This window comes from Lepisosteus platostomus, chromosome 6 (genome assembly GCF_059453375.1).
Source record: "Lepisosteus platostomus isolate fLepPlt1 chromosome 6, fLepPlt1.hap1, whole genome shotgun sequence".
Lineage (NCBI taxonomy): Eukaryota > Metazoa > Chordata > Actinopteri > Semionotiformes > Lepisosteidae > Lepisosteus > Lepisosteus platostomus.
In genome coordinates, this window is record NC_142616.1 from 36316530 (window position 1) to 36342106 (window position 25577).

The 25577-nt window shown below is 37.6% G+C and overlaps 3 protein-coding genes across 3 annotated transcripts in view; 2 read left to right on the plus strand and 1 right to left on the minus strand.

Moving 5' to 3' along the window:
• fbxw4 (F-box and WD repeat domain containing 4) overlaps nucleotides 1-4928 on the plus strand; it is a 53465-nt gene extending 48537 nt beyond the window's left edge. Inside the window, exons 8-9 of the mRNA XM_088635659.1 lie at nucleotides 2427-2568; nucleotides 3167-4928. Of these exons, the coding sequence (XP_088491785.1) occupies nucleotides 2427-2568; nucleotides 3167-3301 (277 nt within the window). The 3' untranslated portion in view covers nucleotides 3302-4928. The remainder of the gene's footprint in view (nucleotides 1-2426; nucleotides 2569-3166) is intronic.
• Nucleotides 4929-7488: 2560 nt separating this feature from the next.
• Nucleotides 7489-14188, minus strand: dpcd (deleted in primary ciliary dyskinesia homolog (mouse)). Its single transcript, XM_088635660.1, has 6 exons — nucleotides 14092-14188; nucleotides 13683-13763; nucleotides 13388-13512; nucleotides 12342-12475; nucleotides 8400-8502; nucleotides 7489-7781 (listed from the first exon to the last, which is right to left on the minus strand). Exons 1-6 carry the CDS (start codon nucleotides 14153-14155, stop codon nucleotides 7677-7679), a joined length of 612 nt encoding a protein of 203 aa, XP_088491786.1. The 5' UTR covers nucleotides 14156-14188; the 3' UTR covers nucleotides 7489-7676.
• A 184-nt stretch (nucleotides 14189-14372) lies between these two features.
• Nucleotides 14373-24741, plus strand: poll (polymerase (DNA directed), lambda). Its single transcript, XM_088635661.1, has 9 exons — nucleotides 14373-14443; nucleotides 15191-15314; nucleotides 15768-16065; nucleotides 17772-17958; nucleotides 19199-19507; nucleotides 20116-20289; nucleotides 20431-20559; nucleotides 22836-23004; nucleotides 23541-24741. Exons 1-9 carry the CDS (start codon nucleotides 14399-14401, stop codon nucleotides 23900-23902), a joined length of 1797 nt encoding a protein of 598 aa, XP_088491787.1. The 5' UTR covers nucleotides 14373-14398; the 3' UTR covers nucleotides 23903-24741.
• The last annotated feature ends 836 nt before the right edge of the window (nucleotides 24742-25577 follow it).

Genomic DNA, 25577 nt, shown 5'->3' on the forward strand with positions numbered 1-25577 from the left:
GCAATAGACTATTTGAAGGATGAACAAGGAGTTCATTTATTTATCCGCTTTAAACTGGCATCCTTAAATACTTATGTTTAAATTCAGGTTTTCACTTTTTTTCAGTAGCTTTTTTGATCTTCCTGTAACATTTTTGCAACAGCAAAAGACCACTTTAGAGAAAATCACTACTTGAAACCATGCGAAAAAGAACACAAAGGGTATAAACTACTTTCAAAAGAAATATTGTGGCGATTTATCCATTCAATCTAGCCCTTTTCAAGCAGGACTACCTGCTTAATCCAATACGTTGTTGAACCAGAGACTAACCCAGCAGACAGGGGGAGAGCAAGGCAAATTCTAGCCTGTAGTAGATAGGATGCCAGCCCATCACAGCATAACAGATTCTTTATATACACTGTATGTATTATACCACAGCTCAGGTAAGTGGTACAGGTAAGGTAGTATGTTTGTAGGCAAGAAACACAACATTTAGATGGAGCTCAAAAAGGGAAGACTGCCCTCGGCCTTTGGTCCACTCAAGGCAGCGCTACTCTCCCTCGAGAGAGGTTGGCCAGACATCTCTCCCGTCCTCCTGCTGCCCTGGTGTCTGCCAAGCGTCTCTGTGGCAGTCCCACTGCATTAGTTATTAATAAAGCCCTTAATGGAGAATTGATCTCTATTGGCTGTCCTCCCACAGACACTTCCCTTCACCGTTTCCATCCTCCCTGGCCAGCACTAGAACAGGAGAGCCCCTTTCCGTAAACAAGATGAGGTTACACCTAGCTATACAGCTAGGGTCTAGGAGCCACTTGCTCTGAAAAGACCCTCGTTTCCTGTTGCTTTGAGCTTCGACGTGAAAGGTGTATAATCCCTCAGAGATAGAGAAAGCAGGGCCTGCTTCAGGTCTTATGTCAAGCCACCAGCACCAGACTCCTTCTCCCTTTTTATTTTCCGTCCCTTGACTACACTTCTAATGTCCTGCAGTTAAAGTGGCAGGGTTAGTTCCTGTCTGGAGTGGTATTACTCGGAGAAGAAACTGAATAATTCCACAGTAGAAAGTCTGTGTGTAGAATTAAGATCAAAACTAACTGAATGTTGAATGCAGGTAACTAGTGGGGGAAAGCTTTCTAGTCTTGGAACTATGCCATTTTTTGAGGATTACTTTTTATGATTCCAAAGCAAAGTTTAAATCTTATCTGCTAACTTGGTGTTGATTTTTCAGTAATAGTTGGCCTGTTGGATAGACATGCAAGCTGTTGTATTGTAGATGTGCATTCCTAAACATTTAGATAGTAAGTTTTATTCTTTTATGTCATTATTACCTGAGTACATACTTTTTCTTTTTATGCAAATCACTCTTCTAAATATTGTAAACTAGTAGACAGTTGCAATGAAATGGGTTTTTAGGTGTTTAATGTACCTCAGAACATTTGTAAACACAAAATGAGACTGAATTGTAATCTCGATTTACATATATCAATTGGATATGAAACATCCTGCTCTACTTGTGTTATGCAGGAAAAAGCGCTCATGAAAGTCATGTTTAAATTCAGGTTTTCTCATTTGTAGTTTTTCTGATCTTCCTGAACCACTTTTCCCCCACAGCAAATAACTACTTAAGAGCAAATCACTCCTTGAAGCATAAAGACCTAAAATGTTTTGACTGTCGGTTATGATCACTGGTTTCAGAGAGACTAAGTAGCATGTAGTAACTATAAGATAGTCGATGATATAGATTGGAAACATTTTAACATTTCATGGTAAAATTACAATCACAATTCAAAAACTCAACTTACGAGCCTATCTTGATGCTTGTACTGTGCCACTTTTTGTGTAAGTAGGTTTTATGTTCTAATAGAACAAGTAATAGGTTTATTCCATGCTGAAAAAAAGAAGAAAGAGAACACAACATTTCGGCCGTGCAGCCTTATTCACACCTGAAGAAGGCTCCACGGCCGAAACGTTGTGTTCTCTTTCTTCTTTTTTTCAGCATGGAATAAACCTATTACTTGTTCCTTTGCAGGCTACGCATGCTGACGCAGCTACCCACCTGAACTACTACTTTATGTTCTAATGCTGAACATTTTTTATTGTGATGCAGAGATTACTGTATCTTCTCTGCAGTAATTGTAGCACTTAAATGTAACATATTACCATATAAAAAGTAACGACATACTGCACATTGTTAATTTCAATTTTATAATGTTATTACCACTTATTATGTATGTATTTCCCTTGTTTGCTTTATTCCCCTACTGTGTTCCCTTTGTCTCCTGTGTTTGATATGATGGAATATCAGTGCAGCTATCTTTTTAGAAAGGTGATAAGAAATATCAAAGCCACCATCATATTCTTTGCTCCCCAGTGCTGGAGAATGTGATATTATGGAGCTAAAACACAAAAATACTGATATCTCCTGTGTGGAATTCTCTTTTGTCCAACAGGAAGTGTGTCATGGAATGGGAGGAGCCTCATGACAGTGCTCTGTACTGTATCCAGAGCGATGGGAACCACATGATCGCCAGTGGCTCCTCCTACTATGGAGTGGTGAGGCTCTGGGACAAACGACAGACCCGATGTTTACAGGTATGGCTTCCTGAAGTTAATCGGGACATTTCCAGGCCAGATAGTGTCTGATTTTAAAACATAATAGTATTCCTTTGCCATGTTTTTTATTTTGATAATAGTTTAAACTATACATATATTGCTTAATGTGTAATGCATGATGCTGTTTTTGCTTCTGTTTTGGTGATTTTTAAAAGGGGAAATGAGTTATGGATGTCACTGCTGGAAGATTATCCACTTCTGCAGCTGTAGGTTGGCATTTCATTCTGTATTAATTTTTTACCCATGGAAACCATAACCTTGCTTGTACTATGTTATTGGGTGACATAAAGAGAAAGCAAGTGTCTTAAAAGTGCTTGGTGACTAAGAAATGTCTTGTAAAGTACAGATTCTCTTCAGTGGTGCATCCAGCCTTTAATATCTTACACAGCTGACTCTTCCTCTCCTTTTAGAATTTGTTGATTGTTGGACTAGTCAGCCTGTTTGATGAGGAATGCACATTGCAAGCTTTTTGCCATTTGCAGCATTTTATTCAGTGATGTCAACTTTTGGCAGTTGTGAGGTGTGGATGTCTCTGCAGGCAGTACGTTAAAACCCCTCTTTCTTGCTGTTGTTGCAGACCTTCTCTCTGTCCTCCCCAACTAGCAGCCCAGTGTACTGCCTGCGCTTCAACACCACCCACCTCTACGCTGCCCTGGCCACTGGCCTCTACGCACTGGATTTTAAAAGACCAGAGTCACGAGGAAGAAAGTGACAGCTCCTGCAGACTTATGTAGGCTACCCATAATGTTGTAGCCCCCTCATCTTGACGAGCAACATGTAGGACTTGGAATGCTTGCTGTGCAATCAAGTCAGATCGGATGCCTTTTCTTTTAAAAAAAATATTGGTCTTGATTTTGAAAGAGGCCTCATAGCCTTATCCCTTCTTTTTTTTTTTAATGTTCCTAGCTTCTTTTTCCGATGGGCCTGTACGCAGACTCTTTCAAAGCAACAAAAAAAAATCATCAGCATCACGTATTGTAAGAGGATGCGGAAGGGGCATCGTTCGGTTTCTAGATTTTCAAATTCCAGCCGCAGCCAGACGTGCAGCAAGTGTGAAAGACAAGTCGCTTGTATTGGAGTAGACCAGAAAAGTCACTCCAGTTGTGCCTGTTGTGTTTCCCACCTGCTAAGACACTCCACAGCTTTAAGCCAAAAGGCCTTACTTGTGCCAAATTGTAATACGTTGCTGATCCAAGAAGAAAAAGCAAACATCCCCTAAGGAAAGCCAGACTGCCAAAGGTGTTTCGGTCGCAGGATTCAAATATGGACCTTGACAAAGAGAAGAGAGATATGAGATCAACGTTCCAGGTTTAAAATCATCTTTCACAACTGTCTCTCTTACCTTTTTATACAATATTTAAATAAATCACATGCTGTGCACAGTCTGGAGTGAATATACTTAACACGCTTACATTGAAACATCATGTACTGATCATACATGGGGGCATCTGGGGGTAGATAAAATATGGGCTTATCTTTTTTTTTTACCTCGGGGTTAATGGTGTTCTGTTAACTTTTAAAATATATTTTTTTTTAAAATGTTTTCTGATGGGATTAATAGTATCTTTACATGTACCTTTTTAGAATAAACATATGCTGTCATTAGTTATACGCTAGAGATGCTGCAGCCTGCTGAGCACAGAATTGTAGTACATAGTTTTTCTGTTTGGACTTGGACTTGATTTCTTAGTGATTGCATCATAGCCATCACTACAACAGTAGTGTATTTGGACAGGCCCTGGATTTGAGTCACCAGGCACACCCAAGAGCGCCCAATCCACACGGACAAGGGCTGAACCCACTATGTCAATTGACACAGCCCCATGCTAGGGCGAATTTCAAAACTCTTGAGAATCCTGGCGAATGATTTTACCCCACGTGTTCAAGTCCCAGTCTTTTGGGAGACAAAATGCAAAGTGAAGTAACTTCCAGTTGTTCCACATGAGATCGAGCCGGGTGAATAATTGCTCAATTAAAGCTTTTGTATCATTTCAAAGAAAAAAATAGATTGCAGAATAATCAACAAGCCTGCTGTGGCATTTTGTCTGTGGTGCCCTTTTGACTTTGACAATGTAGACAGCTGCTCAACTTAGTATATTAGTAACTTGGGAATTAGTCAGGAACAGTGAAGAAAATTGCCTTCAGTCTCTCCTTTTGTGCATCTGCTGTGTTCAAGACTTTAAAATGTGTTGTGTGTATGTACATATTCCGAAATGTGATGCTCCTTAACACTTCTCACTGTAGCAAACTAAATTTAGTTAACACATCTTCCTGGTGTATGCAGTGCAGTACAACTTTGAATTTTGTAGGCTTTAATACAGACTTTTCTTTTAAATCAACAGTAGTCTGTTTTATTTTAATGTTTGAGCTGAATGTGGAATGACAATTTATTTACTTCACTAAATAGAATTCATTTCAGTTATTTACCCCTTCCAGCTGCACCTTGGGTGTTTTTTGTGTGCAAGATAGCTATATTAAAAAAAGTCATTTTATTTAAGATAATTTATTTTGACAGTATACCCTGTTCTCAAAATTGAATTTGAAATCTCTGTATGAGTCTGCTCTGAAGCTTGATCACTGAATGTGGTTATTTGACATTCCTGTAATTTATTTTCTCTCTAAGTCATTGCATCATAGCATATTGTAATGTATACCACATTAAATCACCTGAGTTTGTTCCAACACCAGAGGTTACCCTGGAAGGTGGACATGTGACATGCACACTGGAGCAACTAAACCGTAGCATACGTTTACCAAACGCCTTACACAGTGAGACCCCCCAAAAAAGGAGAAAAAACATTATTGAAATCGAGAACAAGAAAAGCTCTGCTCATAGTCTGGCAAAGTCAATTATGACACCAGAACTTTAAAGCCTACATTTTCTTGCAGCATAGAAACGTAACTTTTTAGAGGCCACATTTCTACTTGGGGTTGAACGCTGACTTGTGTCTTACGGCAGTGTCTGCAGCTAAGAGGGATCTAGCACTTGCATGTAATCTTCTTGGAATGCTTTGTTTCAGATGGTACTGTCCTATCGGACACGGTTTAACGTTCTCATGCCTGAAACAAAGAAAACACCCAGCAGCACTGAATCAGAAATGATCCACAATCATTCTCATATTGTTTTCCTTTAAATCAATTTCTTATGGTGTTGTAAATGACATTTATTTTAAGCTACCTTTATTCTTTACTTCAAAAACAGACCAGTTTGTGATACTGGCATACTACATAAGCATTTTGTTTAATTTCCTTTACTTTAGTAACACCAGTTAGACTTAAACCAAAAAATTGCTTGTAGCCTTACTTTCCACTTACAATTTGGTGATATGTTCTGCAGAAAGCACGATTAAACAGTCTGTCGTAGTGTGTGTTAAATTCTGCAGAACAGCTAGTCCGCAGTGAAGAAGCCCAGAGGGAACAAAGGTCAGGCTTCTTTAAGGGCGGAAAGGTGGGTGGCCAGTCCTGGGGCATGTAGTGTGAGTCTGACATCTGTTGCTTGCAGGGGTAACAAGTGGAATGTCACCTTCGAAATGCTGTTCTTCATTTCACTGTCCCATTTTACAGTGCTTTACAGGTACTTAACAGGAGTTACACATCATTGTTACAGCCAACGTGCCAACACATGTCTTGACATCTGGTAATCCAGGGCCTATGAAAACAAATTTCTTACTCCACAGAAGTTAAAGCCCAGGGATTTCTCATGCTTTTTCAGTCTATACTGAAACGGAGTGCTAGAATGCATCTTTGTTAGTCTGAACACTTAAAAACACACTCTTAGATCAAAAGTTATTAGTAGCTATCCACATTTTCAGACCCATAATCATAGTGTCAATGAAACTAAAACAGGTTTTTCAGTTTATTCCTTCATATACATGCCCACATACCTATGCTTTTACATGATTCAAATTTAAAACAATTCATTATAACCATGTATCTTAAAGGAAGACATTTTTATGTTAAACCAGGATTGGTGAAAAATGTTACAACCCTCTTGATTTATGGGCAGATGATAAAGCACTGATAACCACAATGCCAATTGTAAGATAATACGATATATTTTCTAGTTGTTAAAAATGGCCAAAAGTTATTAATCACCAGTGTTAATTTAGTTCCCAGTTTTTGATTTAGTTATAGTCAACTAAAATGTCTATTAAACATAGTCAATTTCAAGTCACCCAATTAAATTTTACTATAATTTTGACTATAATTAGTCTTACTTTTAGTTGACCAAAACAGAATTGGATTTAGTCACATTTTAGTCAAGCAGTTTAATTTGTCTGTATAATAAAATATAGAAAGGTATAAAAAATATATTTCTAAGAAAATATTTAACACATCTGATAAAATTCTGTCAAATAGCACAAGTCTTTGTTGCACAGCCTAAAGTGTATTAATCCCCAGGAAGATCAAATGTCAAATACAATAAATAATTGTGCTATAAAGGGTTAGTAATAAATCTTATACAGAAACATTATATGAATCTTTCCTGATCTATTTTGGCACTGTTAACAATAATTACAATAATTACTTTTATAATTTTTCAAAGTTTCAAAGCAATATTAGTATAAATGTATTCACTGGGCTCCTGACAATACTGAAGTAGACATAATTCTAGGGGAATTAATGCATGAGTTACTTCAAAATATTACTGTACAAGACAAGTTATATACTGTATACAGTACATTCTTTAATTCACTGGTAACTTATTAATAACTAGTCCTTTTGATGCTATAATATTTCAGTCAAAAAACTGCCCTAGTCTAAGAGTAGTCTAAATGTTAATGACATCGTGCTAACAAAGTGACAGGCCTGTGCTTTAGGTCTGTCACAAGACCTTCGCTCAATTACGAAAACTGTCAGCAGTTACATATCAAAAAAGGAACTTTTTCAAGAGCAAAATATTTGCCAGGAAAGTACTTTATTTCTTTTCTTACACCCTATACAAAAACAGGCAAAAAACAACAGAAAATGTGCAAATTGGCATATGCATACAAAGATGCTATACCATCATGTATTTTTAGACTGAAAGTCTATACTTTGTGGCTATGGCCTGCATCTGGGCCCGGCTGTGAGTTATCAGGAGCAGATCATTGTGTTTTACAGTCCACCTCTCCATCACTTGTGGCCTTCATCTTCTTCAGCTCTCTCAGAAGCTCCTGTTCCAGCAGCAGAATCTCCTTGGGCTTCTGATACTGCAGGTGAGGAGACACAAACACATCTGTAAGTATCTGGCACCAGTGGGCCTCTTTCTCCATCTCGGCTCATCTTTAATGCAGCTTTCACACTACTCCCATTTCCTATGAGCCACATCTAGGTAAAATACGTTTTCTAGTCTTGGTGGACTTGGTGTGATAATGAAAAGCATAAAATATTAATGATTTTTTTTTGTTTCACTACTTTTTATTTTCTATACTAAACACATAAATTGAGGTATCTACAACGATAAAATACTAATTTGCCATACTTTGAAGTGTGAAAGTATGTATCCTTCATTCTAACATTTAAATCCTCTATAAACAGATTCCAGCTCACCTACTGAGGCTTTTCAAAATATTATAACCAATAAACTTGATGTTACTCACAAATGCATAGTCCATATTCTGTTATACTAGTATAAAGGAAGAAGGTTTAAAAAACTAAAGTGTAAAAATAACATTTTGTATCTTTTGGAGCTCACTCGCTCTTGTACGAATCTACTTTTCAGAGGAAGCATCCTTTATAGCAGTGAGCTACCCCCAATTACAAGCAGTGTCCCCCCCCCCCCATTCATTTCAACTCCAAAGATCAGTAGTAAATTTCACCGAACTTACACTGATGATCAAAGTATTGTTAGCATGGGCAAAGCTGAAAGCAGAGCTATCCAGAGGCAGCTGGCTCCGGTCTAGGTCTGGAATGGAGAACTTCTTAAAATACCTGCACAGGACAGGGTAAAACAACAATACTAATTGCTTAATACTGTACGGCAGCATATAGTCTTTACAATTCCTCTAAGGTCATTCAGTTCACTTTCTACTCACAGAAATTGGCTTTTTTGACAGTGCAGACTAGCATTGACATAAACAGCCTCTTAATCTATGGCATTGAAGTTGTGCTGTTAGCTGTTGTTCTTAGGTCTTGGGTCTTTCTTGGATTAATATGAAGTCATTGTAAATTGCTGCATCTCTTCTCAAGGGTTTCATTGTTAAAGCTTCAGCTAAAAATAAATCCTGTATTGCTGCAATTAATTCCAACTATGAAAAAACTGAGCACCAGCACACCTTGAGCAGCAGTGTCCTCCATCTGTAACTGCTGTGTTGGTGTTTTCCTTTAATCTAAGAATAAAGCTACAAGTAAAACTAGTATTATCAAATGGATGTATCCCTTACCTAAACAAATATCATAACTACTAATAAGACCACACCTAGGGGACACTGTTCATTTAGAAGAAGAGTCCGTTTGTAGTGCATTAAAACCTGCTTTCTTCCAAGTTCAGACTGTGGCTACCCACAAAATACTGCCTCGTTTAACCAGGTCTCTTCTCAGTGTGCGCCATGCCAGCCTAATGCAGCTGCACTGAGTACAGTCAGTGACAATGAATGGCATCAGCTAAACCACTTTATAAGAAAGTCATTTTCCAGACTGGAGTGACATATGTTTGGTTTGTTGGCCCTTTGCTGCCGTGATCATTGAAAGAGTGCAATAGGTCATGCATACAACAGCTATAAGTTATATGGCATCCAGAAGGATAGTTTGTGACTTTAAGAAAGGTGTTTGAAAAATTCAAGCTACCCTTAATTTTCATTACTTTAAAACTTGATAATCGTCTCTTTAATTAGATTGATTGTTGTAGCTTGCAAAATTATTGCAAGGTTTGTGTTAAAACGTTAACATGTCATCATGAAGGCTGGAAAAAGCAGGACTGATAGTTTTTTTTTCCCAATCTCATAAACTAAAGATGAACTGTGGTTTGGTTGACTTTATTTGTATAACAGACAATTCAAGATATTATTAGCAAAGGGGTAGAGTGACTTAGCCAAAGACTTAGTTTCCTGGGGACTCTGCAGCGAGGCCAAGAGGATTTACAGGAATTAACTAAAAAGACACATGTAACAGTGTATCCTTTGGGATAATCCACTCCAGAGTTCCCTCTCTCTTTGGTTTCTGGCATTTGCCACCTCCAAATGTGCATTTTTGCCATGTCTGTAACTACTGGGGTTATTGCTGGGATGGTAAATCCTAATCAGCTGTCTCTTGACAACAAAAAAGTTAAAAATAACTATACACATAAACTTTGGTTTATATTTATGGTACACGTACATGTTTGTAACAACATTGCACATTGCACAGGTGTCCTGCCACATTTTTGTACCTGTCCTACTCTTGTGAAGGCTTGTTTGACCTGAGAAAATAATGCCCCCTTTAACACAAGCATCTTAAACTGATGCAGAACTTTTGTAACACTTAATTGTAAATTATAACTATTTAAAAAATCTGAAACCAGTTATAAAAAGTAAGTTCGTCAACTACCAGATTTCCTATCCCAGTCATTCATCACAAAAAGAGATATGACTGTAGAAAAGATGCATAGGGAATGTTGGAAGCCCAAGGAAGCTATTCAGCTCACCAAGGTTCATCCTTATTAGACTGTTTCCCCTGGAGTGGTATCCAGTTCCTTTTTGAATAATGCTGTTAACCATGATCCCTCCATTCATAGGGATATTTGCACTAGTTTCCAGTCCCATTGACCTTTGTGGTGAACGTCATAATGACTGAGGTCAAAATGAACCTGAAGTGCAACACTGTATACCCATTTGCACAGTTGGGGTGAGTATTCTTCTACCAATAACATTAAATAGGGTCTTTATCACTCAGAATAAAGCAAATCTCACTGTAGTGGACAGATATTTTTCCCTTTTAATATGGGATTCTGGGTTGAACTGATCATTGTCTACAATGCTTACTCATACAGAATACTCCATGATAATAAAGACTGCATTTGTTGTCAATTTAATTTCTAATCATGTTGGAGGATACAGGACAAGCTGCCACAAAAAAAAGAGTTACTTGAATAATGTAATGTAGTTGTGTAAATTGAAAAGCTGGCTCCTGAACTGATGCGACACAATGTCAAACCACTCCAGTGGGAATGGTGGATAAGTTAACTGCATCCGACTGAGACCTGAGGCAGAAGGCAGGAATGAAATTTAGGACTTATAATGGCATCATTGGGGCTGTAGGCCTTCATTGTAGGGATTTGTGGGATTATGCAGCACACCTGAGAAACCAGCACTAACCCAAAGAAAAACATACGTTTTCCTCCCATAATATTATTTTTTTCTTTACTCAGAAAAGCCATTCTTAAAGCAGAGTGAGTGATGTAGCACTTGCCTGTACGTGCATCTTAGATTCTGTAATACTCAGATGCATCAAGTTTGTTTTATGATGAACAGACAGCCTGGGGATAAGGGATGTTTCAAGTGCTGTTTTTGCACCTGTGCTAACCTCACCAAAAGTTACAGATGAGGCAAGGGGAAACATCAGCTTGGAAGGCCTGCCATTGACTGCTGTGAAAGCAAATGGGAATTATTTACATTTCTCACAATCTTATACTTAAACCAAGATTTGGCAATGTGTTGCATTAAACATCGAATAACTATATAAGAGACTTGTTTTACATTATATACACAGATACATTCAGCTGAGTATGATCACTTAGAAAAAGCTTCTAATTCTCACTAATCCAAGGAAGAAGGTTGATCTTGAGGAGAACCCTTACAAAAAAATTTAGGTAGAAGAAAACACTTCAAGGACATTAGTGATTTGCTGGTGAGATTGCTGGCTTAGCATCTTTTTAAAGGCCTGAGTTACAATTGTATTCCCTAGCCAGACTCTATACACGAACCCTGGGAAACCAAGCTTTTTCTGTGAAAGCAAATTATTTAACAGAGGAGAAACAGTATCCTCCTGCAAAATCCCTGCCAAGATGCAGGGATTCCAGCAATCTGGGGGATTTTAAAGCAGCTGGGTGGCGCAGTGGGACTGGAATAACATTTGAAGAAGCCTGTGGTATAGCTCGGTCTTATCTGGCCACCTGCAATACCACTCTAAAGACATATACATGTTTCCTACTACAGGAACCTATTCTGTGCTGTCTTTAGTTCCTGGATAGTATGTCATACGCTCCTTTTTAATAAGTGTCAAATACAGGGGAAGTGATGATCTTCATATTTAATGTGGACCTTGGTTATTTCACTACTACACATTATTCTATGCCAATACTGCCATCTATGGGGAGAGAGATGGAAATACCATTTTATGTAAATACACAGTAGAGGGCACATCAATCAAATATTGGGAACAATGAACCTAACCATTGTACTCATCCTACTCATTTAAGTAAAGACACATGCTACATCCAAATCTGCTAAATATTGCAATATTCTTCATTTAACAATATTCTCCTAATATACTCCTAAAAAACATTAGGAATTAAAAATGTAAGTGCACTTTTAGTCCAAATATAAGACATGTCATTCTGGTTTTAAGACAACTTTTGACTCATATCTCACTATAGAGAAGACTTTCTGCAGTATTAAAATGACAATTATACTCTGTATACTGAATTGTCAATATGTGTTTAACTTTAGCAGTGCAGATTTTTTGGTTTCACTTGCTTTTCATGATTATATTCTGTGACATTTCCTAGCTTGAAAGCTAAGTACTGTAGATGGAGTGCTTCACCTGTTATGAACAATGAGTAACGTATGGATTACTTTTTGTTGGTTGTCCGGACAATGCAGCAACGTTCTGTCTGCTCCACAGAAAGGCTGTAGACCTCTTTGGGATAAGGAAGGTTGCGGATTCTCCACTGAAAACATGTTTTGGTGTCTTTGCGCACGAACACGGGCTGAAAAAAGCAAGGTGACATTCAGGTGATATTTCCTAAAATGTTAAAATGACTGTATACTAAGGGTCTTTCCTGCAGTAACATGTATTTGTTTATATGGAGTATGTTAACAACTGCATTATCATTATAATCTAGACATTTTAAATTATTTTATCAATTTGTTTATTTCTGCCACTACTTTTAATTTCATTTAAACTAGAGGAGTTCCCTGCTCTGTCTCCCATCTGTGACGTCTCATGTTTATTTCTTGGTGCATCTTAATAATCATGACCTCATTTCCCCTAGGACTGTGGGAAATGACAACTATTCCAACAAAGAATTAAAAGGATGAAAGTGGTGTACAAATTGCATTCCTGTGGGGTCTGTGTTCTGTCTCACAGAATTTGTTACCATGTTTATTGTATGTTGTAGTTATTATATTCAGTACATTAAAAAAAATGTTCCCAGTAATGAGGACCATCTAGCTCAGTTTGGATTTTTAGTATCTAATTGATTCAAGGAGCTTATTCAAGCTTGTTTTGAAAAGGCCCAGGATATCAACTTGACTGACTTGGCTAAGCTCCCTGTGTCATATGCCCAGAGAAGTTGTGTAAACTACTCTTCTCTTCACTGTAGTTACCTCTCGCATCCTAAGCTTTGTCTTTTACTGTTGGTTCTGTAGACGTTCGTAGGAATGACTGGCATAAACTGAGCCCTAATCTGCTTTTTTAGACTTTAATCAAACACTGAATATACGCACCGTTTTTCTGGTTGTGAAAGGATCCACACTAACGTTTCAATATGTATCACACCTTTCAACATGAAAATGAAAGTCTGTTTTCACAGCTGTGCATTTTGCAATACAATTAAAATGCCCTCTTGATGACTGCTTTCAGAGCAATCCTGAGGGTGTGCATGAGAGAGTTCACGTACATTAGAGCTATTTTCCTTTATCAGCTGAGACTCCTGGGCACCTGAAATGGAAGGTCCAGGCTCCCCCACTTCAATTTCCCATTGTCTCTGTGCACCCAGTGCATTCTTCACTCGCCACTTTCGAACTGGAAAAGAAATACAATAGACAAAAGGGCAAAAGCTGCTTTTAGGAATTATTCGTTAAGTTCATCATTCCACAGGAAAAAAACAAAACAATAAGAGAAATTAGTAAAAACTTACGAGTGACAAAAATACAAATTTCATCAAATCCATGTTTAATATAGCTATCACTTACCAATTAATTCATCTGTCTTTATGTCGTATTCTTCTGCCATTTCTTTGCCGTCTGAAAATAGATAATGCACTTTTCTCTTTCCTGCATAAGAAGGAAAAAGAAATCAAAGTATTCACTTTAAGATGCTCTCAAAGGCTAGTGATGGGCAGATCAGAACTGTCATTGCGCCCACTGTAAAACAAGAACGATCAGACAAACCTCTTTAGACACAGGCATTAAGAATATAAATATAAAATATTGATACATTTACATTCAAAGTTAGTTCAACTGGCTGTTTCTAGGTATTTCATCGCACGTGTGGATACAAGACTACTCTAAAGAGCCAAAAGCGTTAAATCTAGCATATATCTAAATGGGGTTTCATTAGGACTATGCTACTAATAATGGTATGATGTTACGATTAGTTTACCATCCTGTATTAAAGCCGTTTTCTTTGTAGCTTTCAACGAGTCGAGCCAGCACTGCACCGCCATGTTCACAAAACAGCCACTTCCTTCTGACCCCACGCTCTGCCCGTTGTCATGACAACCACAGACCGTTAACGTACATGGTAATAGGAATAACCCAATAATAATCTTAAATATTTTCATAACTTAATTAATTTAAATATTACTCAATGTTATATTTATAACACAATTAACAACATCGACGTTTTTTTTATTATATTATTATATTATTTTAGCTGTATATATTATTTTAAACGACCCGGAACTTCTATGCTATTTAAACCTGAAACCTTTAAACTCGTTGCGCAAAGCGAGGTAAGGGAGTTTATTTTACTAATTATTGTAGTTTAAATAACAATGTGGTGCTATTTACAAAATATGTACATATCAATTAATAGATACATATATAATACATATAAATGTCAGTATCTCTGTATACAATATGCTTCATGGTCTCAACAATATTTCGTAACAACCTGCCAATAAGAGCAACCTAAACCCATACGAGTACAATGTATATCACAGTTCTTTTATGTTCAGAATTGCTGTTTTATTCATACTGCAGAATACGACAGCACAAGTGATCAACAATGATAAGCATCCAGAACAGATTTGGCGCGTATTCCAGAAAGTCCCGAAACGTTTTGTTGCGCAGTTCCACTCCAGTATTCCTGCAGCATTGCTTTCAGTCGAGGTTTTAATGAGTGTAACTGTGTGGGGGATTAAGCTGCATGTTCCAACAGTTCCACTCGTAGTACTGGATTTAGATCTTGTAATTGTTCTGACCAGGGATTGTAATGAAAATCTGTCCATACGTTTCCTACGTTTGTAAAGATTTAAGAGGTGGTCATAATATGTTCAACAATGAAAGCATGTTCATTGTAGAACAGATAGTTTATACATATTAATGTTTTGTTTTTGTTTTAATTCAAAGGGTGAAGGGTAAATATCTACACCTATATCTCCTACACAAATCTGTTTTGCAGGGTATGTTCTAAATTTTCATCACGGCTACTAAATATCTTAAGATGCTTTGTAATTTCTTGCTCTCCCGTCACCTAGGACAGTGAATGTATGGAGGCCCGTGGTATTGTAAAAGCATTTCGGAAAGTGAAAAGAATTGGCCATCAGTTGGAGAAAGAAGAAGAACCCCAGAATAAGAAGCAACAGAAGGAGCTGGTTACAGGTAACTGCTTACACTGTGAAATGTCTGCTCTGAGCTCTGAACTACATTGATACCCCTAGCTTGATGGAAATTATCCCTAGATTACATTAGACAAATTTGCTGTGTTAGAATCAGATTTGTGTTTGGGAATATTTATAGTGTTCGATTTCCTATTGTTATGAAGGATAAAGAATAGTGTGATGTCAATTTGTCTTGCTTTGTACACTTCCCAGCTATAAACGTATGGGACATATTTTAAGGGGTAATAAGTATTGCAGGCAGTAGGAATTTGTAATGGAAAATACCAAGAAGACATATTTCCTTTTTGTATTAAATCTGTTTGGGGAGTTGGAAAATATTAATTTCTAATGGAGATAATTAATAGATCTAGTATTTAAGATACAGAGCAATGCATACCATTGTATGAAATAACATTTCTTCATGCCACCTGCTGTGTTTTCTCTTCTGTTTCAGGCACATGGTTAAACGGTATATGTGCTTATATCATCCAAACTGGGATTGGAAATGCAAGAGCTACAATTTTTCAGACACAAATTGTCCAGAATGGGGGCCAAGTTGTGGACACCTTTTCCCCCTGTGTCACCCATGTTATTGTGGATGACTCTATGAATTATGATCGTGCTTTGCGCCTTCTGAAGGTAGACAAGCTTCCCCCTGCAGTACAGCTGGTGAAGTGCTCTTGGCTGAGTCTGTGCATCACTGAAAAGAAGCTTCTCAAGACTGCAGGCTACAGTGTATTCATCCCTGACAGGTGCCCTTTGCATTGTATACAGAAAGAAATGTACCCCTCCTCCAGCCCCTTTTATAAATCTGTTTTGTGCTTGTCTTGGAGGGTTGGGGTGGTAGCATGTCTAGTAATGTTGACCACATATCTATTTTTCCATTAACAGATTCCATCTCTTCCTAGGTGATTTTCTAAGTGTTTACAGGCCCATCAAAAGTTATATTTTCTCCAGCTTGATCTTAATTGTCTTCGAGGTTTCTGTCCAGTGGGGTTGTACCTGGTGGAGCTCAAATACCAGGGTTCTGGACTACCTCAAATGTCTCTTCTTTAAATTAGTGAACATTGCAGAACAGTTGTCTTTAGTATAGCTTTAATATCTCTACTTTTTTCCAGCCTCACATTTACACTTTTATTTAATACAAAGTATATTTGCATTGCTCTTAATTATTAATTGCATTTATATAGCACTTTTCATCCCTGAGGATTTCAAAGCAATTAATGTGCATGAAAGGACACTTAAATGATGCTGTACCCTCCTGGATGATGCTCAAGTAGTTCCACTACACAGCAGATCAGATGGAGAAGTGAGAAATGACTTGACATACCAAATTAAGTGTATCCTTCAGGAAGGCCAGATTGTATAAACCGAGTGTGGAATTTACCCAGGATGTCAAAGTTAACAGCCCTATGCTAACGAACAGTGCCATGTTATCTTTAATGACTAAGCAGTCAGAACCATGGTTTAACATCTCATCCGAAGTGTTTTCTGTCACCCTACCGTAGCATTGGATTTGGGAATTCTGGTCTTGAGCTAAGAGTGCCACTTACTGGTCCAACAATACATTACAGCAGCAATTTAGAAACGTTAGTGGTCTCCCATTTCAATATTGATCAGGTCTAGCATTTCTTATCTCACCAGATTAGACTAGAAGGTGGAAACACTGTTGTTATATAAATGTTCATACAGAACATAGCCTTGTTGAAATGAACATACTTGAACATAGGGGAATCGTTCAGTAATCCATAAGAATTCCATTCTCGTGTCAGGTCAGCTTTCTCCTTGAGTATCTCTGCTAAACCTGTGTGGTGCACAAGGCCAGTCTGACCCATATTAATTTATTTGTGGCTCCTTTTCCTTTCTTTGTGTTTGTTTTTGTCACATACATGTTGACGTTTTGTCTAGACTGCTTGATTCAGTGTGACCCATCCTTTTTATGCAAACATAAAAAATCCTCAAGCAAAATGGCAGTTCAAATAAAGAAAGGAGTATCATATTCCTGGAGAATTTGCTTGGAATGGTTGACTGGTTGAAGTTCACACTTACTAATTAGGTTTAATTATTTCATTAAGTGGGTAAGGTTAACAGTCTATTCAGGGCTATGAATGTTTTTTTTACATATTATGTTTAAATTAAGTACCTCCTTTAAGTTACATGCCTGAAAAAATGTCCATCCAGTAGAGCCAATAATTATCAATTAAATTGTCTTAAACTGGAATTAAACTTAAACTGGAAAGACTAAGTAGTACATTCTGTGGTGAATATGAATCTGACATTCTTAGAGATATTCTGTCACTAGTATATTAGTTTATGAAGTGAGTATAACAGACATATGCTGTAAACGTCATTCTGTTCTAGAATTCAGTATATGTAGATGGATCATGTGTGATAATGCACACCTACCAACCAATGTAGTTAATACCATTTCCTCTCTATTTGATTTTTTACAATACAGGCACCTGGATTCCAATCATGAGCAAGTAAAGGTAAATTCTCTTAATGGTAATGGATCTGCATTGGGAATTAATGTTCAGCAGCCGAATAATAAGCAGAAGACGGAGAAAGAGGCTACAGTTTCAAAGACTGTCCAGATAGAGGAGTCTGCATCACTGAACACAATCATTTCCAGTCACAGAGCACAGGTATCCTGCCTTATATTAATACATACAATATTTATTTGCTTGTAATTTTGAGGTTGTAAAATACATTTTTGTTGTAATGCAGATGCTTAACTTACAGTTGTTTTCCAAATAGTCAATAAAATAATAATACAATAACATGCAAGAAAATGCCCAGGATGCTACAATTTCTACCAAATGTTTTGCATCACTTAAGTATTGCTCTGCTAGAATGCCAAGACTCACATTTGCTCCAAGAATACATCTGCACACAGTGAAAACACAGTAGTCCTTTTCACATATTTGGGCACAAACATAGTTACATAGTTATCATGACATAGATTTAGTAGTATTGTTCTTTGGGAAAACAAAATACCAAGCTCAGGTCGAGTGAATTCATAAAAACAATAACAGTCATTAGTATTTGAATTTAAATTAGCTAAAATGAGTTGATTAAAACATCTGTGTACAACATCATATAAAAAAACATTATTTTAATTTATGTGAGAAGAGATATGACAATACACCACTTGAGAAATGAAGACCAATCTGGTTGATATTTACCAGAAAGGACTGGCATCTTAATCAAATACCTCTGTTGCAGATTTAGAAGAATCTTACTGCTAGAAATTGGCACACGTTTTCTGTTCCTGCCAGCCTATCCAGGTGTTGTTTCTGGAAGGACAATGTAACACCACACAGTTCTTGTGTTACAAAGGCACAAGTTTAGAAAACAGTGTTAAGATTCTGCTATAGCTATTTTTTCTTCCTGACAAAAGTAGAACGTATGTGGAACAACTGTTCAATCTTCACTAGTTTGCTGCAGCTGTTCAGGAGAAGTGGCAAAACGTAACACAGCTGTTCATAATGTACAGAGGTTGATCTACCCTGTGTATCAACACTGCTATGAAGTATTTTAATTCTTATGGAAGCCATACCTAAGACTAACCTTCTGTTTCCATTTTGCCAGTATGTCACATTTAATAGTGAAAACTGATTATTTGATGTGTGTTTTAACTTTTTCTGTGATTGTTTGATATCTGCTCAAACTATTTGGTTAAATCCACCTGATTGTTTTGTTTATGTAGTTCATCAACATATTTTGGGGTTAAAATACTATTGAGCTTAGTTTCGTGCCATTTCACATAAAACAAGACCATCAAAATATGAATTGTGACAAAACACATCTGTTTTTCCTCTTGCCATTTTATTTCAAAGTGAATTTCAAAGTCTGTTATTCTTGTTGCTGTTCTGACTTTAATAGACTTCAGATGATGATGGGAGTGATACTGATGAGGCTGGTGTCTCCCAGAAAGATCTGGAAGCTCTTCTCACAGGCTGCTACCCCACTACAGAGGAACCCAGCCCTGCACAACCAGACCCTGTCACTGGGAAATGGGTCTGTGCTCAGTCCTCAAAAGCAAAGAATGACAATCACAATCGGCACATCACAGACAAGCTGGAAGTTCTGGCCAAGGCTTACACACACCAAGGGGACAAGTGGAGAGCATTGGGATACTCCAAAGCCATCAATGCCCTCAAGAGCTACCACAAACCTGTCTCTTCATATGAGGTAGAAACCACAGTGCCATACTATACAAGAGTCTTCCAATTCAGCATGTTTAAAAGCTACAATGAATCTATAGTTAAATAATCCAGTAGTGAGGATTAAACTGAGTTCTCTAGCTAAGTTTAAATGTGGTGTTACTATTGGCTGTTGCATTAACCAGACAATGATAAGCTTAATGGCTCCCTTTCATTTATAAACTTTCTGATGACATTTACTGTAGATATAATTTATTGTCAAATATGTAGAATGGAACACTGTAAAGATTATTAAAAAGTAGGAAGAAACAACATTTCAGCTTTTGACTGTTTTCAAAAATCACCTGATTCCAGTTTTTTTACACCTCTCCCCCTGACCCCTTTCATGTGGAAAGTCATCTCTCACCTGTGCCCATTCTCACTGATTCTGTCCTTTGGCTTTACTATATATTCCAGCCACTGTACTTTCTCTGATTCACACCTGTAGAAGGCTCATCCGAAATTGAAATATTAAATATGTGGCTAATATATCATATGTGGTTGATCTAATTAAAAAATCTAGGAAAGATACATTGGTTTAAAAGGAGCAAGGTACCTTTATCATTCTGATATTAAGTGCCCTTTTTCTATTTACAGGAGGCTTGTAAGATACGGGGCATAGGGAAGCGCATGGCAGAGAAGATCAAAGAGATCCTGGAAAGTGGGAACCTTCGCAAACTTGATCACATTGGAGAAAGCGTGCCAGTGCTGGAGCTCTTCACCAACATCTGGGGGGTCGGATCCAAGACTGCCCAGATGTGGTATCAGCAGGTACCATTTGGAAAGGGTCTGGGTCTGGGTCACAAAAACTGATCTCAACACTTTTTTTTTAAATATCGCTTATTTAAAGATGCTCAGGAAGTTTAAATAGAACATCTTTTCACATTTTCTACCTCTCTCTTGTATGTGAAGGGTTTTCGCACTCTGGAAGACATCCGCACCAAAGCCGCTCTTACAAGCCAGCAGGTGATTGGACTGAAGCACTTTGATGACTTCCTGGATAGAATGCCAAGGGAGGAGGCTGCTGAGATTGAGAAAACGGTAATATTTAGTTATTTTGTACTGCTATACTAGAAGTGTAAGGTACAGATCAGATTATAATTATGTGTTCCACTTCATGTGTCTTTTATTAGTAGTGTTTTATCATGAAAGCAACTTTCATGTTTATTTTTCTAACAATTTAAATTTACTCATTTGGTCCAAAGTCAGATATGACTGCATGTTTTGTCTCAAAGGTGAAGCATTTAAATAGGCAATTTTTCAGGTTTTGGTGCTCTGATGAGTTATGCATGTTAAATACTGAATAAAACAAAGGAAAGAGCAATTGCCCAAAATTAAAATTCCTCTTGCATTTATAAAAAAAAACAAGTTTCATCGTGAGCATTCCATTTTCTGCATCTTGAACACTTAACTTGGAGCTGGAAAGTAGCTATGAAGTTAAGTGTCTAGAAATGGTTAAAATCTCTTTCTTGTGTTTGTGTTAACGGAAGCTTTGCAGTTTTGTTTGAATTTTCTCTTGTTTACCTGCTCCATGGAAAAAAAAACTAAAGGCCCCTCTTTGAACACTATCAATCCAGTTCCCTTTTAGAGCACTGTATTTAAAATCAAAATAAGAAAGAGAGGGCAAATGTGACTGACAGGTCCTACCGTGCTGTCCTGCCTCCTTACAGTAACCATAGCAGCAGCAACCACCCCAGTCCTGTCAGTCAGCTATGGGTACTGGACCTGAAGAATACAGGCCATCCTGGAGACCTCCAGTCCCTCTCTCCCCGGCATTCCTCCTGTCCTAAATAAAAGGAGACAAAAAAGCAGATTCGAGAATCTCGTCCCACTTCGCAAGTCAATCATTAGAATCCCGATTGTCAGCCTGAGAGTTGAGGACTAATCCTATTGTTTTTCTTATGGGATTACTCGTCCTAGATCTCTCGCTCCCATTGGGTCTGTCCAGGAGAATAGGGGGATTAAGGGGATTAGCCTGTGTCCTCCTAACTTGTCAAACTGAGATCTAAGGAGCCATTGACTTCTCTGACTTCAATGAGACAGACACCTAAATAATAATAATAAAAGCCTTTGAAAAAAGAAAAATGTCTAAAGGAACAATGCAATTTGTTTGCTGTTGTCCCTTTAACTTGGATGAAAGGTTCAAAAAGACTCCAAAATACAGGGAAGGAGCATCTTAACAGGGATGAAGGTGGAATTTAATGGAATAATTTTCTTCTGCCCTGAAAAAACAATGCCCAAAATATTTCAGAAAGGATATTCTTTAAAAATACAGATTTTAAAATAACTTCAGGAAGAGAATGAAAGTAGCAACATTTTATTGGGGTTTTTGAAGTATGAGCATCGCAATTGTATATTACATCACTCATGGACTTCAGTTCCTTAATAACAGGTATCCAGGCTATGAAGTTTTACTGGATATCTCAAATTCCATAATGTCAAAACCTGCAAATATTTCATTTGTCTTTTGAATTAAAATAAGCATGCCCTGGTAGTTTTAGAAAAGGTTACATTGTTTACAGACTTGCCCAGTGCTTGTTTTCCTTGAATAACTCCAGTGCCGATATGCAACCATTCATAAGGGAGTGGCTCAATGAAAAGGAATAGGAGCTTAAAAAAGTTCAGGTGGGTAGCTGCGTCAGCATGCGTAGTCTGCAAAGGAACAAGTAATAGGTTTATTCCACGCTGAAAAGAGAAGAGAGAAAATGCAATGTTTTGGCTGTAAAGTCTTCTTCAGGTGTCACCTGTATGGAATGTTTTTAGCCTTTCATAACCTACATTAAGCACCAGACTCACTCCTACATTAGAAAGCATGATCTGCAGTCTTTTTCATTGAATCGTTGAGGTAATAAAATATTTTTAATGCAAAACACCTGTAGAAAGAGCCTACATGTTTCTTCTTCTTACTTTTCAGCATGGAATTAGCCTTTACTTGTTCGTTTATGTTTCAAATAACTCACCATGTCTTGTAAATTGCAGCAATTGACAAGTAAAAAATGTAATTCCAAGTTAAAGTCTTGCATAAAAGAAGATATTCTGTTTCAACACTTTTTCAGTGGTTTCACAGGCCCTCATTAACACTAAACTACCTAGTGTTATTTCATAATTAAAATAATGTCTGGGACTACACAGGAATTTTTAATTTGTGAATCCAGATCATATTATATTCTGGCAAGGCTGACAGAAGCCTAGTATCTTTGAAATGCAAATATTAATAAAACTATCTAATTTCAAGGGATGGTTTTAAAAAACAAAACTCCAAGTGGCCTTGTTTGAAAAGTTCCAGCCTCTTTGCATTGCCTGTTGTGTGAGCTCAGGTGAAGGAAGCGGCTCTGTCTTTGAACCCGGGGCTGTTGGCAGTGGCGTGCGGCTCCTACCGAAGAGGGAAACCCACCTGTGGAGATGTAGACATTCTCATCACTCACCCAGATGGGAAATCCCACAAGGGCATCTTCAGTAAAATACTGCACATCCTCCATCAAAGTGGTATGATGAGTACATATGATTTCCCATTGTTACCATTCCTTCCTACTGTATGCTTTATTTATTTTTATTGCGTACAAATTTATTTTAAACAATATGAATGAATGTAAATTGCTGATGCAGCTGTAACCAAAACAATAAATTATGATAGCTTTGTTTAGCTGCAAACTCCTTTCAATGACATCAGTTTTACTAATTCCTTGAATACTTTTTTCTTGGTTAAACTTATAACTTTATGGTCAGCCATTAATTTATTTGCTTTATGTAATCGAATATAATATTTTCATATAAACAGGTTTGATTTTTTGCATACTCTAGCACAGATAGAAAAACATTATTTGTTGGCCTTAAAGGGAGTTTGTCATGACTGTTATTAGGGAAGAACCTTTGGGAAAAGACCATGCTTTTGTAAAAAGAATATCATGATACCTGTGAAGACGTGTTGTTGAAATCCTGTGCAGAATCCTGTGCTGAGGAGAGAGCCTCTTTAACCACTGTCACTCCAAAATTAGTTCAATACTTTGCTCTTTATGATCAAGGCTTTCTGACAGATGATCTGGTCAGCCATGAGGAGAATGGGGAACAGAAGAAGTACCTGGGGGTGTGCCGTCTGCCAGGCCCCGAGTCCCGCCACCGTCGACTGGACATCATTGTGGTGCCTTACAGTGAGTTTGCCTGCGCCATCTTGTACTTCACTGGCTCGGCACACTTCAACCGCTCCATGAGGGCTCTGGCCAAAACGAAGAACATGAGCCTGTCGGAGCATTCACTCAACAAGGATGTGCTGCGACAGGGCAGCCTGAAGGTGAGCACAGGCGCCCCCCTTCCCACGCCCACAGAGAAGGATGTCTTCAGGCACCTGGGTCTGCCCTACAGGGAGCCACAGGACAGAGACTGGTGAAGGCCCTCTGTACAGGTCTGTGTAAAGACGTGCGCATTACTGCTTTGAGGAAGAGCTGCTAGAATCCAAGGTCTCAGCTGTGACTTGTGACAGGTTGGGAGGAATTCTATGAAAAGGGTAAAAAGAGTCATTTTATTTGCTGGACATACTTAAACGTAAATGAATGTCAGTGAGTTTTCCTCAAATTGGTTCTTAGAGAAGAATGTGAAGGTAGACCGTTAAATAATGTGCACAGTAAAACTGTAGCAGGAGCCTTGAGACTGGTTTTAACTTGATCTTTTAGACCGTGAATGAAGTCCTCTTAAGCCACTGTGATAACCCTCCAGAACGTAACAGAGACTAAAATAATTACCTGGTTTTACAAACCTTTCTATAGAGCTAATGAAAGATATCATAACTGATTTTAACATATTTTTCCCGTGTCATGTATTTAGTACTTTTTATTTATATTTTCATCAGTGCCCTATGAATTGTTGGGGGCTTAAACTGGATCAAATATATTTTTTCTGGATTTATAATGAGGCTTATTATGCAAAGCCACATCCATGCAGATAATAAAATATGAATATTATTGCCTTTAAATGTGTAGGATTTGGACTGTATGCTGCACATTGTTGGTGGTGGAGGGCGGTCCCCATTACCTGTAAAGCGCTTTGAGTGGAGTGTCCAGAAAAGCGCTATATAAGTGTAAGCAATTAATTAAATAAAACCTGTTCTAAAATAAATCATAAAGCGTCCTTGAAATTTAGATTATGAAAAGTATATCCAAGAGCGAGATTTTAACTTGCAAGTTTAAAGAGTTATGGTTGTATTATAAAGAAATCGTAATTTTCACAAAACTGAAACTACAGTCCACAACTGGCGAAATACGAAGGTGTGTAAATGGTGGAATTGTGCGCCATCGTGTGGCTGCAAAATAAATCCGAATTTTGAATCTCTCGTGATCTACTCGAGAGTTCCGTGTGGTATTTCGGAAATATGCGCTATGCATTGAGCAAGATGCATAAAAAATATTAAAATGTGGAGGAGCGGACTCTTCATACCAAATATAAATAAATAAAAAAATGTTTTTTAAATGTAAATTTAATGTGTATTAGTAAGTATGGAAAATGGGGTTTCAATTTTCACTGTAATATACAAACCACAAAATAAAAGATTGAAACAATCTTGTGCTGATTCATTTATTAATACATTGTAATCAAATGGAACACACTGTAATGTGAAAGTGAAAATTGTATTCTGTAATGGCAGATTCTAACAGCTGCTGGAGGGATTTGTATTTCTGAATCTTTATTGCCTTTTATTGAAGAACTATGTGTCATTGCACTGTTGCTCAGTTATGCAAACTAGAATCCCAAAACAGAACATTGCCCTACCAGTTAGACATACTGTTCAGAATAGATGTAGAACTTGTACACTCCACTTCACCAACCCAGATACCAGATGATATTCCCAGATCTCATTATGTTCCCAGTAGTAAAATGACACTATTTTGTTGTTAGAATTCTTCTCCTTGGCATCAAACTGCTGAAATAAACTTAAGTATTTAAAGAAGCGTACAGGACCTTCTGTTCAGAAGTGAAGGTCATGCTTTTGTTTTTTTAACATTCTTTGACTGGAAGCAAAGATCAGAAATACTGTATGATGTGTTAAGTTTCTTTTGATGCTTAGTATA

Excerpts from the sequence above, each read along its gene's own strand:
- poll (XM_088635661.1), top strand. The coding sequence starts at position 14,399 with ATGCTATTTAAACCTGAAACCTTTAAACTCGTTGCGCAAAGCGAG. Across the intron at positions 16,066-17,771 it reads AGTGTATTCATCCCTGACAG|GCACCTGGATTCCAATCATG; the intron begins GTGCCCTTTGCA and ends TTTACAATACAG. Across the intron at positions 23,005-23,540 it reads GCACATCCTCCATCAAAGTG|GCTTTCTGACAGATGATCTG; the intron begins GTATGATGAGTA and ends TTTATGATCAAG.
- dpcd (XM_088635660.1), bottom strand. The coding sequence starts at position 14,155 with ATGGCGGTGCAGTGCTGGCTCGACTCGTTGAAAGCTACAAAGAAAACG. Across the intron at positions 13,513-13,682 it reads AAAGACAGATGAATTAATTG|TTCGAAAGTGGCGAGTGAAG; the intron begins GTAAGTGATAGC and ends TTTCTTTTCCAG. Across the intron at positions 12,476-13,387 it reads TAAAGGAAAATAGCTCTAAT|CCCGTGTTCGTGCGCAAAGA; the intron begins GTACGTGAACTC and ends TGCTTTTTTCAG.